The sequence below is a fragment of the Haliotis rufescens genome, unplaced genomic scaffold (genome assembly GCF_023055435.1).
Source record: "Haliotis rufescens isolate VD_foot unplaced genomic scaffold, xgHalRufe1.0.p SCAF_4, whole genome shotgun sequence".
NCBI lineage: Eukaryota > Metazoa > Mollusca > Gastropoda > Lepetellida > Haliotidae > Haliotis > Haliotis rufescens.
Genome location: NW_025964112.1, coordinates 61,850,740 through 61,862,671, shown reverse-complemented (window position 1 = coordinate 61,862,671; position 11,932 = coordinate 61,850,740). Strand labels below are relative to the sequence as shown.

The following is an 11,932-nucleotide window of genomic DNA, read 5'->3' as shown; positions in this document are numbered from 1 at the left end:
ACTGCAGCTACAGGGTTCAGTCTGAGACTACACACTACTGCAGCTCCAGGGTTCAGTCTGGGACTACTGCAGCTAAAGGGTTCAGTCTGAGACTACTGCAGCTCCAGGGTTCAGTCAGAGACTACTGCAGCTACAGGGTTCAGTCTGAGACTACTGCAGCTACAGGGTTCAGTCTGAGACTACTGCAGCTCCAGGGTTCAGTCTGAGACTACACATTACTGCATCTACAAGGTTCAGTCAGAGACTACACATTACTGCAGCTACAGGGTTCAGTCTGAGACTACTGCAGCTCCAGGGTTCAGTCTGAGACTACACATTACTGCATCTACAAGGTTCAGTCAGAGACTACACATTACCAACACTAAGCATGTTGCATCCTTCCAAGGAGGTGGGAAACACCAGAAGCTAAGTTTTGGAAAATCTTTCAAATTGTAATGTCTGTTAAATTCATATTAAACATGAACATATTACAGCAGTGTCTTAGCGAGCATTCAAATAGAACTGAAAATACCTCTTCCAAGCAAACATCACTTCAGAAACAGTCCCGACAATGACATGAGTACATACATATGTCAAAATATTTACATGAGATTAAATCATGAACTGAGAGATTTTCCTTAGGTTACCATGGTTACTTCATCTCTGCACTGTGTTGTGACAATCACTGAACTGTTTTGTTAAATTCAACATAAAAAAACCATAAAATAAATATAGTCCTTGTAAATTCTGATCCCGCTGTTCCATATTAGCATTAAGAGTCTCTTGGCTTCGGTAACATTAATAACACTGAATTGTGTCTGTCATATATTCCATGCCATTCAATGTCATTCCCACTGGACACAATGTGCAAAGAGATTGTCAATTCCTCTTTATGATATAACCATCCGTATATGCCAGAACATCCAGGCTATATCATCTCCTGCATCTGTTAAGAACAGTATTGTCAATTGAAAAGATTCAAGTGTTGTCGCAGTCAACCAGATACAGACCACAAGAGTTTAACTTGGATGATTAAAAAATGTGTATGGACAATGGACTGTTAATGACAATGTTTTCTCATAATTATGGTTTTTAAACTCAGATCTGAATAAGTAGGTTGCAATATTACCATTCATCTGAAATGAACTCAGAAGTTACCTTTATCATAATCACTAAAGATTTTATCCCTAATATTTCACAAACAGATGTCTTTTTGAGACTAGAACAACCAAACAAATGCTAGCCAACTGACTGACCTACAGGTCTGAACAGGCATTTCAAGGGTGCTTCATCCAACCAAGATGTCTGTACAGTTAACCCAGGATACAGAACAGAGCAGAGTCTGACTGATATAACACACTACACTGCCCTCACGGTCATCTGAGGAAAGAGGCAGACGTCTGACTGATGTAACACACTACACTGCCCTCACGGTCATCTGAGGAAAGAGGCAGACGTCTGACTGACATAACACACTACACTGCCCTCACGGTCATCTGAGGAAAGAGGCAGACGTCTGACTGATATAACACACTACACTGCCCTCACGGTCATCTGAGGAAAGAGGCAGACGTCTGACTGATATAACACACTACACTGCCCTCACGGTCATCTGAGGAAAGAGGCAGACGTCTGACTGACATAACACACTACACTGCCCTCACGGTCATCTGAGGAAAGAGGCAGACGTCTGAAAGTCTCCATCAGTCTTCAAAATGTCATGCGTCTGCTTCTGTCTAGAGTCTAAGATTGATGATGTATGTACAGCTGCTGACTGTGCCGAGTCCTCCTTAGAAAACAAACACATAATTCCCCAGTCCTCTGAACTGCTAGATCTGCTGTGAGTGTCCATAGTCCTCAATGCGTTGAGCATCTCACTCTGCAGTTTGATGACCTCTGTTGGCGCCATGCTCCGACTGACGTTGAGGGTGATGTCTAAAGGGTTCTCTATCTGCATGGCACTGTCACTTGTCTTGTCAAAACTGGTGCCCGTCACAAGAGATATCCTCCGTCGTCGGAAGTTGAATTTAGTGTAGAAAGAGAAAAAACCATGAAGTAATTCCTCTGAAAAAATGAAACAAATGTCAACATACCCTGTGAGATCAAATACGTTCTGGGGCACAACAAGAATCAGTAACAGCATTCGATGAGTTTACAGTGTTTATTCTGGACTTGTTAAAATGATAAACAATTTAAAACTCTCAAATATCTTTGATCGAAGCAGACGAATGGCGAGTACTACATACTGCCGGCATCCACACAACGTCACAACCACTCCTCATCATCCACTCACCTAGCGTTCTTGTGTCTGTGGGTTTGGGCAGACTGTCCATATCTCGCACAAAGTAGAAACTTTCTCCACCATTTAGAAACTCACTGTTGGAGTCTGGAAGATTGATGCAAAAGAACAAAAATTGGTTAGCAAGAGAGTGAGAGAATGACTAATAGAATGTGCATGGTGCGTGTGTGTGTGTGTGTGTGTGGTGTAGTTTGTACACTCTGGAGACAGCAAGCCACTATATATTTCAGCGGTTGAGCTTAACACTACAAGCATGTATGTTGGTTTTGACACCACGTCAATTTCATGTGGAAGTAAGCCAAGAGAGATGCAGGCTCTAGATGTTGACCAAAGTATCCTTGTATGACCAAGGGATGCAACTCCGCACAAACAGATGTGTTACAAGGCATCATACATTTAACTCACCGATAGATGCATGCAGAAATAGCCATGAAAATGTGTTTTCAAAACATGGGGGCACTTATTGGAGCAGATTGATTAATTGCTTGTTACCGACATAGTATGTTGTTCTGAATCCATCAGTTGTACCTACCTGGATTGATCATGATGTGTTACGATGCATTTAACTTTCCAGTAGATACAAACAGAGTTATTGGAGCGGATTTATTAATCATGTTATTTGCTTGTTACGAACACAGAGTTCATCTGAATCCATCAGTTGTTTTGTTTGTTTGTTTTGTTTGTGTGTTTGTTTGTTGTTTTTAATGCGGCACTCAGCAATATTCCAGCTATGTGAAGGCTGTCTGTAAATAATAGAGTCTGGACCAGACAATCCAGTGATTGACAACATGAGCATCGATCCACACAATTGGGATATGATGACATGCATCAACCCAGTCAGCGAGCCCGGGCACCCGATCCCCTTAGTCGCCTCTTATGACAAGCATAGTCGCCTTTTACGGCAAGCATGGGTTGCTGAAGACCTATTCTACTCCGGATCTTCACAGGAATCCATCAGGTGTACCCACCTGCCATAACCTGCATGGCGCCGACGGTGGGCAGCAGCTCCTGGGTCTGCATGTAGAACACCACCATGGCCAGGAGGATGAAGTTGGTGGCGTAGCGCCCCGGCATGGGCCGAGTGATCAGCTTGTCCCGCGCCCACTGCTTCACCACACTCATCAGGGGGTACAAGTCGGGGTTGTAGCATCCGTACACAAACATCAGCTCCGACAACTTGTGTGTGATGCTGAAACCCATTGTATTATATTATGGATAGTGTTAATGACGCAATAAAACAATCCGATAAACTTGGTATCATGATCTGATATATATGCAAATGAGGTCACCTAGCGGGAACTACATCGATGCTGTGATGTACGTGCCCAATAAACTACTGACTTAAATTCCCAATAACTAACATTAGTGTTTCGGAAGGTTTGGTTTTCCCAATGATGGCAGCAAAGCATTTGACACAATATATGACAAATGGGGCCATGTGGGGTGTGTGTGGTTGCTTGTACTATTCCGATCTGATGCCGACTGATAGTGCTAGCCCACTGAGGTACCATGCCGCAGTTTAACATGAATACCCCACTCAGATACAGTATACTGACTCCAGATGACGAGTCCTTGTTTTAGCCCCTTAATGTCGAGCGCCAGACAGGGTAAGAACAATTACCATCTTTTAACGTCTTATTGTATGACGTGGCTGGGGATCGAACCCCGAACCTTCCGCTCTCCGGGCGAACGCTCTACCTCTAGACCACAGAAGCGGTCATTTTAAGAATGACATACGATGAAGAGATTATTAAAGTACAGCTATGAAATTGAGATTTGTTACAGATATTGACAAAATAACATGAATTACTCTCTGAGTTTAACTCAGATTCAAAACAGAGTTAGTAAATGGTGTTTCTATCAGTTGGAAATATTCAAGCTATATCACCAGTTTCCATTACACATTCGAACCAGTGGATGACAGCATGAACAACACATGACATTTTGGTAAAACAAGGTCCCCAGCAATCTACTGTAGGAGGTGACTAAATTGGAGGGGTTGTCCAGCTTGATGACTTGGTGGATACACTGTCATCATACCCCGACATGTGATGTGCTTATAACACCAACCCCTGGTTTGTCATGCCCACACTAGATGTCATACAGGCGGCCATTGTGACTACAATGGAATATTGCTGACCGCAACATTAAGCAATATTCACTTTGGAGTCACCAACACACAAGGTCCGTACAGTGACCATTTGATCCTGATTTGCCATGACATTTAACTTGGTTGGTTTGTTGTTTAACGCCACACTAAGCAATATTCCAGCTACATGATGGCGGTCTGTAAATAATCGAGTCTGGACCAGACAATCCAGTGATTAATATCATGAGCATCTATCCACGCAACTGGGATCGATGACATGCATCAACCATGTCAGCGAGCCTGACCACCCGATCCCGTTAGTCGCCTTTTACGACAAGCATAGTCGCCTTTTACGACAAGCATGGGTTGCCGAAGATCTATTCTACCCCGGATCTTCACGGGTCGACATTTAACTATAGTAATATGAAAGAATCGGGTGTTCTTCAACTTCTTTTAAGTAGTATAATAAGTCATGTCTTATGACAAGAAAGGGGTATCTATTCTGCTAAGATCCGTGTAATAGAGTTTCGAACAGAGAAAATGAAAAGACTCTTGTATCTGAAGAAATAGCCAGAAATTGAAAAAATATATCTTATCAGACACGTCAGACTTTGTGTCCAGAAAGCCATATAAAGAAATAAGCTTACCTGTCATGGTAACTGAGGTCACATCTTACACCTGCAAGGCCGTGCCTGAACCTGACTATTGGCACACGAGCCTTCAGTATGTTTTGGAACTCTGAACACAAGGGCACATAACTCCTCAGTGTCTGACTCAGGCTTTCCAACACCCTCCGACTCCTCTGATCTTCTGACAACCTGGCGTACTGCTGTTTCGCTGAGATGAACTTCATGTCTGTTCTTCCAAGTTGCTATTCAAAATCAACATTAAATCAATGACAGACATGATGAGTGAGTAAGTGAGTATGGTTTTACGCCGCTTATAGCAATATTCCAACAATATCACGGCGGGGGACACCAGAATTGGGCTTCACACATTGTACCCATGTCGGGATTCGAACCCGGGTCTTCGGCGTGACGAGCGAACGCTTTAACCACTAGGCTACCCAACCGCCCGACAGACATGATGGGGGTGTTCATATGAGATTAAGTTTAAAAGGGTCAGGAAAAAATGACAGTGAAAGAGGGGGTTGTCCAAGTGAACAAAATGGGGGGATGAACAAAATGTTACATGATTGGTTGGTTGGTTTGTTGTTTAATGCCGCACTCAGCAATATTCCAGCTATTTGACAGCGGTCTGTAAATAATCGAGTCTGGATCAGGCAATCCAGTGATTGATATCGATCCACGCAATTGGGATCGATGACATGCATCAACCAAGTCAGCAAGCCTGACCACCCGATCCCGTTAGTCGCCTTTTACGACAAGCATAGTCAGTTTTTACGGCAAGCATGGGTTGCTGAAGACCTATTCTACCCCGGAATCCACACGGGTCAAATGTTACATGAAGTGGGGGCGGGTTGGGCATAAAAAATGTTACATGAAATGTGGTGTGAGGGGGGAGAGAGAGATATATTACAGTGCCAAGAACAATCTCACCACACCCTATGATAAATGACCAGTCCCTTACTGTATTGTTGAACTGGAACATGTAAAGTATCCACACATCCCGACCTCCTGCACAATGAACTGTCTGATCCTTCTAACCCTTTCTTAAACCTGAATCAAGTTGTTCCAAATCTTAGCCCCCAACAAAAACTGAAACTGTAAACATGATGAAGAGAAATACATCTGCTTTAACTATCAGTTACCATAGCAACTTACAGTATCAGGTGGGAAAATATTACAAGTGAAGTCCAGATCACAGTCAGTCCAGCCAAAGCCGTTAATGCACGACCCGAATGGCTTGATCTGGCAGTGGGGTAGCATGCCTGACAAGGCTTCTTCAATGGCAGACGCAATGAAGAACCGCAGATGTTTCTCTTGCTGAGTAAGACGTTTGCACTGATGGAGGGCATCCATTTGATCCGAAATCTAGAACAGATGATGACAGTTAATAAAAATTTGTTCAAATATTTCATTTTTTACCAGTGTTTGAACTAAGCATGAAATTCACAGGGTCCTTGTTGTAATGCAAGCGCAGGACACATGTCAAGGCAAACCTTTTGGCTCCAAGGTTCTCCTGAATTTTGAACACTAGATTTTTATGCTGATTGATTATAATGGTTTAACCACAGAAAGATGTAACCAGGTAACAGGATTACAAAATATCAGTAAATGTGACTTAGCCCACATTTGACACAAAGACACAATATCTTGGTCTTAAACCATCTTTACTCTGGAAGTAAACGTGGTCCACGCACGTGTGGCAGTCAGTATCCTCAGCGCCATCAATGTAAGTGTTCTACTTCACCATTACAAGCAGAATAACCCAGTGGAGACTCCGGGTTAGAACAGGTGCGACGCAATCTATGCCGGTTGTAAGAGGTGACCAAATGGATCAGGATGGACTGGCTGACTTGGTTGATTGAGTGTCTTCATACCGACAGGTCCGACTGTTGCTCGGAATACTGATTACTGGTTGTCTGATCCAGACTTGATTATTTACAAGCTACCAGCATAGAGCCGGAATATTGCTGAGTGCAGCATTAAACAACAAACAAGCCTCCACCTCTGCTGGTTATGGCAAACTGTTCACAATACCTTCCTTGCCGGCTGCGCAGTCCACAACAAGTACCGACAGATATCTGCCATTAAATATTGTCGCAGTCTGTTGCCTCGAAGCCATATACAGTCAAGTTCTGTTAATCCGACATGTTTGGCTGCATATGATTATGTCTTATTCCCGAGTATGTCGGATAAACAAAATTAAGCACTATTAACGTTCGTGATTGAAAATCGGACAGCTACACGATTGATAATGATACCTAATAGAAAAATGAAATCTTCATATTGTAATGTTATCGGAATATGTTTTCTTATCATGCAACCTCAAAAACTAAACACAAAACTACTGTTACGGGCTGTATGACTGACTCAAAATACTTCTGAAAGCAAAGTCCGGAATGGAGGTCTAGTGCCGCAAAGCTCAAGAAAGTTGCTTTCTTAGTGGCTAATGTTGACTTCCTGCTACTCATTTAATAGGTTGGTCAAAGTTCATGAAAAGGTCGTTCAGACGTGACCTGTAATGGGATGACCTTCAGCGGTAGCGAAACTTATATCAACGAAAGGTAATCTAAACATGTGACTAATCCTGTTTTGTTTATTTAACTAAAGCATTAATTGTTTATTGTTAAGCAAGTTTATCTCTGCAACTGTTGTAATATGCAGCTACTAGCCAACAGTTTCGCATCAAAACACGGGCTGTGTACTTGTGGGTACATAACCACAGTGTACACTGATCACTGAGTGATTTCGGCAATTCATTGCAAATTAGGTTTGTCATAGTGAGAGACTGTCGGATTAACAGGTCTAAGTGGTACTGAATAAATCAGTTCTGATCACTAGTGTCAGACAAAGCCTATTGTCGGATTAACAAGTGTCTGATAAACATGACTTGGCTGTAATTTGGGAATCAAGTCCCAGGTTGGAATATACTGTAAATCATGAAATTAAACCGAGCGGGAATTAAATGCAAAAAATGCGAGTGGTCTTTGCTCGCATTATTAAACATCGCATTTATATAAACAATAAGACATTTTGTATACCAGAAATACCAACTTAGACATATGCTGAAAACAAACAACTATGTATTCCACATCACTGTTTATTGAGCAGCACTTGTAACAAGTATATGAACAATGTCATTCAAACACTAATTACATCCTGTGAATTGTCACTGCTGGGGTCAAGACAACAGTTCTACTCACTTATGTCATCACTGATCACACCTGCATGTCCAGACAGATGCCACCCGCGCAACACAGTCTTTCTGCTCTTTGCGACTGCATCAAAGGCCTACACAAGCCAGCGTGCATGGATGGATGGGCTTCATCACACTAATTTTTAGATGGACAGCCTTTGTTTTGTCACCCGCCTTCAAGTTTGTTGAACTTCTTTAATGCCAGTCAACAGAATAAACACAAAAAGTATCTGTTGTTCTTAGAAAAACACTATTGTTTTAGAGGAAGTACTTTACTCAGCGCTAATAAGCGGTGCTATTTGGTGTGTGATTGGATTAAGGTGAGGATTCTCCTGTAAACCTGACAGAAGACATTTTCTTTATACATAATTCCACTGATGCTTGAGAGGAAGGGGGTGTCGCATTCATATTGAGTCGCATTTTTGGCTAGGGGCATTCTTTTGGAGGCGCAATAATTTCACGATTTACAGTACCCAGTAATGTAATGTATACAGACAGGTGATGGACGTTACACACTTCTACTTACTGACACGCATTCCTTCAACCTTGAAAGCACATGTTCATGTGAGGTAATATCTTTTTGAGGTGCTCTTTTTTTCTTAATACTGTGTTGGTTTAGGAACATCACTCTGGATCTGACTGGGAACTCCCCAAATGAATAGCCGGTGTCCACCATCAAATCAGCCACCGATGTCCTCTCCTTGTACTCCACCATGAAGAAAGACTAGAAAAAACAAGTACATATTGTCACGGTGATAGGATCTGGGAACAGGCAAATCTATACTAATGTCAAATAAATATCATTGTACAAATGTTTCAATTTTGTATTCACTGCATAAAAATGTCTTAAGTGCCTCGCAATTATGTTCATCATGTAAATTGTCATGACAGAAATTTCAAATGGAAAGTTCTCATTTGCAACCTGTTGGCTGACGATTATGATAGAATACAAAACATTTATTCTCCACATCACTTGTTTGTTTATTCAATTGTAGACTGCCTCTGTGGTGTAGTGGTAGAGCGTCCGCCCGGAGAGCGGAAGGTCTGGGGTTTGATCCCTGTCTGAGTCAAACCAAAAGACATTAATAGATGATATTGTTGTTACCCTGTCTGGCGCTCGGCATTAAGAGGATAAAACAAGGACTGGTTGGCTCGGAGTCAGTATACTGTGTCTGAGTGGGGTATTCATGTTAAACTGCAGCATGGTATCTCAGTGGGCTGGCACTATTAAATCGGCATCAGTCCAGACTAGTACAAAGTACAAGCAGCCACACACACACACACATATGTGCATGCACATCGCTATATAAGTGCAATAATCTTGGATGCGATGTTAAACACCATTTTAACTCACTTATTCAATTGTAACATTACATGAAGTGGAAAAAGAAGTGTTAATTGTTGAAAGAAAAGAAAAATATCACATCCATTCCACAAACATAAATGTAGCACATATATTTCAATGGTGACCTCCTAAAAAGATAACATAATAATCTCTTAGTATTACCTTCCTTGCATGATGGAACTGCACAGCGGACTCGATGATGCCATACTGTTGCAGGTGCCGACGCACCTGGTCCTCATCTACCCCCTGCACCACCACGGTGCGATGTGCCGCCTCCCTCCTTCCTTCCACTTCTCTCTCATATGTACTCAAGGATTTCCTCCCGTCATGTTTTCTGCCTACTCTCTCATCTGCAAAAAAGTTACACGGCATGGACAGATCATCAGCTGCACATGTCCCTAGCATTGGGGGGTCTTCCACATGGTGTAAATGATATGATCATCTGTATTTCAAAAACTGACTGTTTTTTTTACTTTGTGTAACATTTATCTTTTTGTTTTCCTTTTTTGTTTTCCTTTTTTGTTTTCCTTTTTTGTTTTCCTTTTTTGTTTAACACTGCATTGAGCAGTATTTGAGCTATATGATTGTACTCTCTAAATAATCAAGTTTTGACAATCCAGTGATTGACATCATGAGTATAGATAAACACAATCAGTGACAAAGTCACCGATCCTATCAATTTAGTCACCTCTTACGGCAAAGGCCCTGTCAGTCTTATGAAATGTGACAATACCAATATGTTGGACACAGTAAGAATCCAGCTTTATGACAGTGGGCTGTAAAGAACTGAGTCTGAACCAGCCGAAACAGTGATGGACATTATAAGCATTGTCCATATTGGCGATATATTATTTTCAAAAAGGAGGGGTGGATAATCCATGAACACACACTCCCATAATGTGGACAACCCCCACCAAACATTACATGCTACATGCTTACTGTAATCATTGTAATAAGATCATGGCAATAACATGACATACATGTATGGATACATTACGTTAGCATTTAATATCTATTGAAAGGAGTGAGTGAGTGAGTTGGGTTTAACGCCGCTTTTAACAGTATTCCAGTTATATCGTGGCGTGTCAGCTTAATGTGGGAGGAAAGCCCAAAGTGATGTAGCTCTCAGATGTTTACCACTTCGGTGAAACCCATGAGCACGGGTATGGTGCTGACACAAATCTTGCATGACTATTGGATTCTTAGGGTTAGTTACCTCAGGGTTACCCCCAACTTTATCCTTAGCCCTTGGATGCCCTTACTGAACAAGCAACCCAATACGATCGTTTACTGGGGTTAAGTACCCCTTTCTCATCAAACACTGATCATTTGAGGAAAATCTGTATAATTTGTGTCTAGTTTGAAGTATTGCAGATAATATTGGGCGCGTATCAAGGTTAACAATCTGGTGATGATCAGTAGGTATATGAGCACTAGTCATTTTGTGACAGCGCCTGTGGTCCCGTGGTAAAGTGTTGGCTAACTATATTAACTCATAAGCCTAGTTTATCTTCAAGATCGCAATGTGAGTTCCAGCCTCCGTGCAGTGCTAGCTGAAATCTGAAAAAAGTGAGACCAGACTTGTTCAGTAAGTACTCCCATCAAAGGTAGCTGAGTTTGAATAAATCAAATTGTGACGTTTTATAATCAGAATACAAAAGCTGCATATGAACACATCGGATTGCATCATATAGCAAGGTTAATTATGCTATGGCAACCACACACTACCACAACAATGGTCACAAATTTGTGGTTTAGACAGTGTCATCCCCTAAAGCTTGCATCAACAAACATGACAGGATATTTTGTTTTGGCCAACGTTCTCAATTATGTTTGAATTGCAGCCGATGTGGTGTATACATAAATGGAAACAGTTGTCGCTAGTGACAATACAGTAGCTTAATTTGTCCCCAATCCCTCTACACATGAACTATACAAGACTCGTGCATCTAAATGGTCTAGGCTACTCTGGGCCTATATTTAGGTTCAACATGATTGACAGGTTGAAAGAAGAACTGCCTGAACACCGTGATCGAGTGCTCTACCTGCTCTGTGTGAGCCCCCCGGTCTAGATCCGTAATTTCGTGTACTGAGGCGGTGAGAACAGATGAATGGCCATTCAATGCCTAATGACATTGGATAACGTCTGAGGACATGCCGGCGAAGCATGTTTGGCAGACAAGTCGCCATATTTGAAGCTATTAACATCCGGAAAATGAATATTAAACTTACAAAGTTAGTATTCACATTATGGTATTACATTTGTTAATGTAACCAGCTTTAATAATAGTGTATAGATCGAAAACAAAATGTTTGTTCTATAACAAAAGTTGTACCACAGCGTTTTATTCATATGCGATTGCATTTTCCGCTAAACAGCCTGGTTAGATAATCCGTA

At 41.7% G+C, this 11,932-nt stretch overlaps 1 protein-coding gene across 1 annotated transcript; it reads right to left on the bottom strand.

The window, feature by feature from the left end:
- Positions 1 to 417: 417 nt before the first annotated feature.
- Positions 418 to 11,731, bottom strand: LOC124125765 (poly(A) RNA polymerase, mitochondrial-like). The gene is made up of 8 exons (XM_048381914.1): positions 11,580 to 11,731; positions 9,697 to 9,884; positions 8,716 to 8,913; positions 6,152 to 6,361; positions 5,015 to 5,238; positions 3,247 to 3,467; positions 2,273 to 2,365; positions 418 to 2,043 (listed from the first exon to the last, which is right to left on the bottom strand). The coding sequence occupies exons 1-8, from the start codon at positions 11,722 to 11,724 to the stop codon at positions 1,646 to 1,648; spliced, it is 1,677 nt and encodes a 558-aa protein (XP_048237871.1). The 5' UTR covers positions 11,725 to 11,731; the 3' UTR covers positions 418 to 1,645.
- Positions 11,732 to 11,932: the final 201 nt, after the last annotated feature.

Excerpts from the sequence above, each read along its gene's own strand:
- LOC124125765 (XM_048381914.1), bottom strand. The coding sequence starts at position 11,724 with ATGGCGACTTGTCTGCCAAACATGCTTCGCCGGCATGTCCTCAGACGT. Across the intron at positions 6,362-8,715 it reads GGTTGAAGGAATGCGTGTCA|ATTTCGGATCAAATGGATGC; the intron begins GTAAGTAGAAGT and ends CATCTGTTCTAG. Across the intron at positions 2,366-3,246 it reads CGCCATGCAGGTTATGGCAG|ACTCCAACAGTGAGTTTCTA; the intron begins GTGGGTACACCT and ends TCAATCTTCCAG.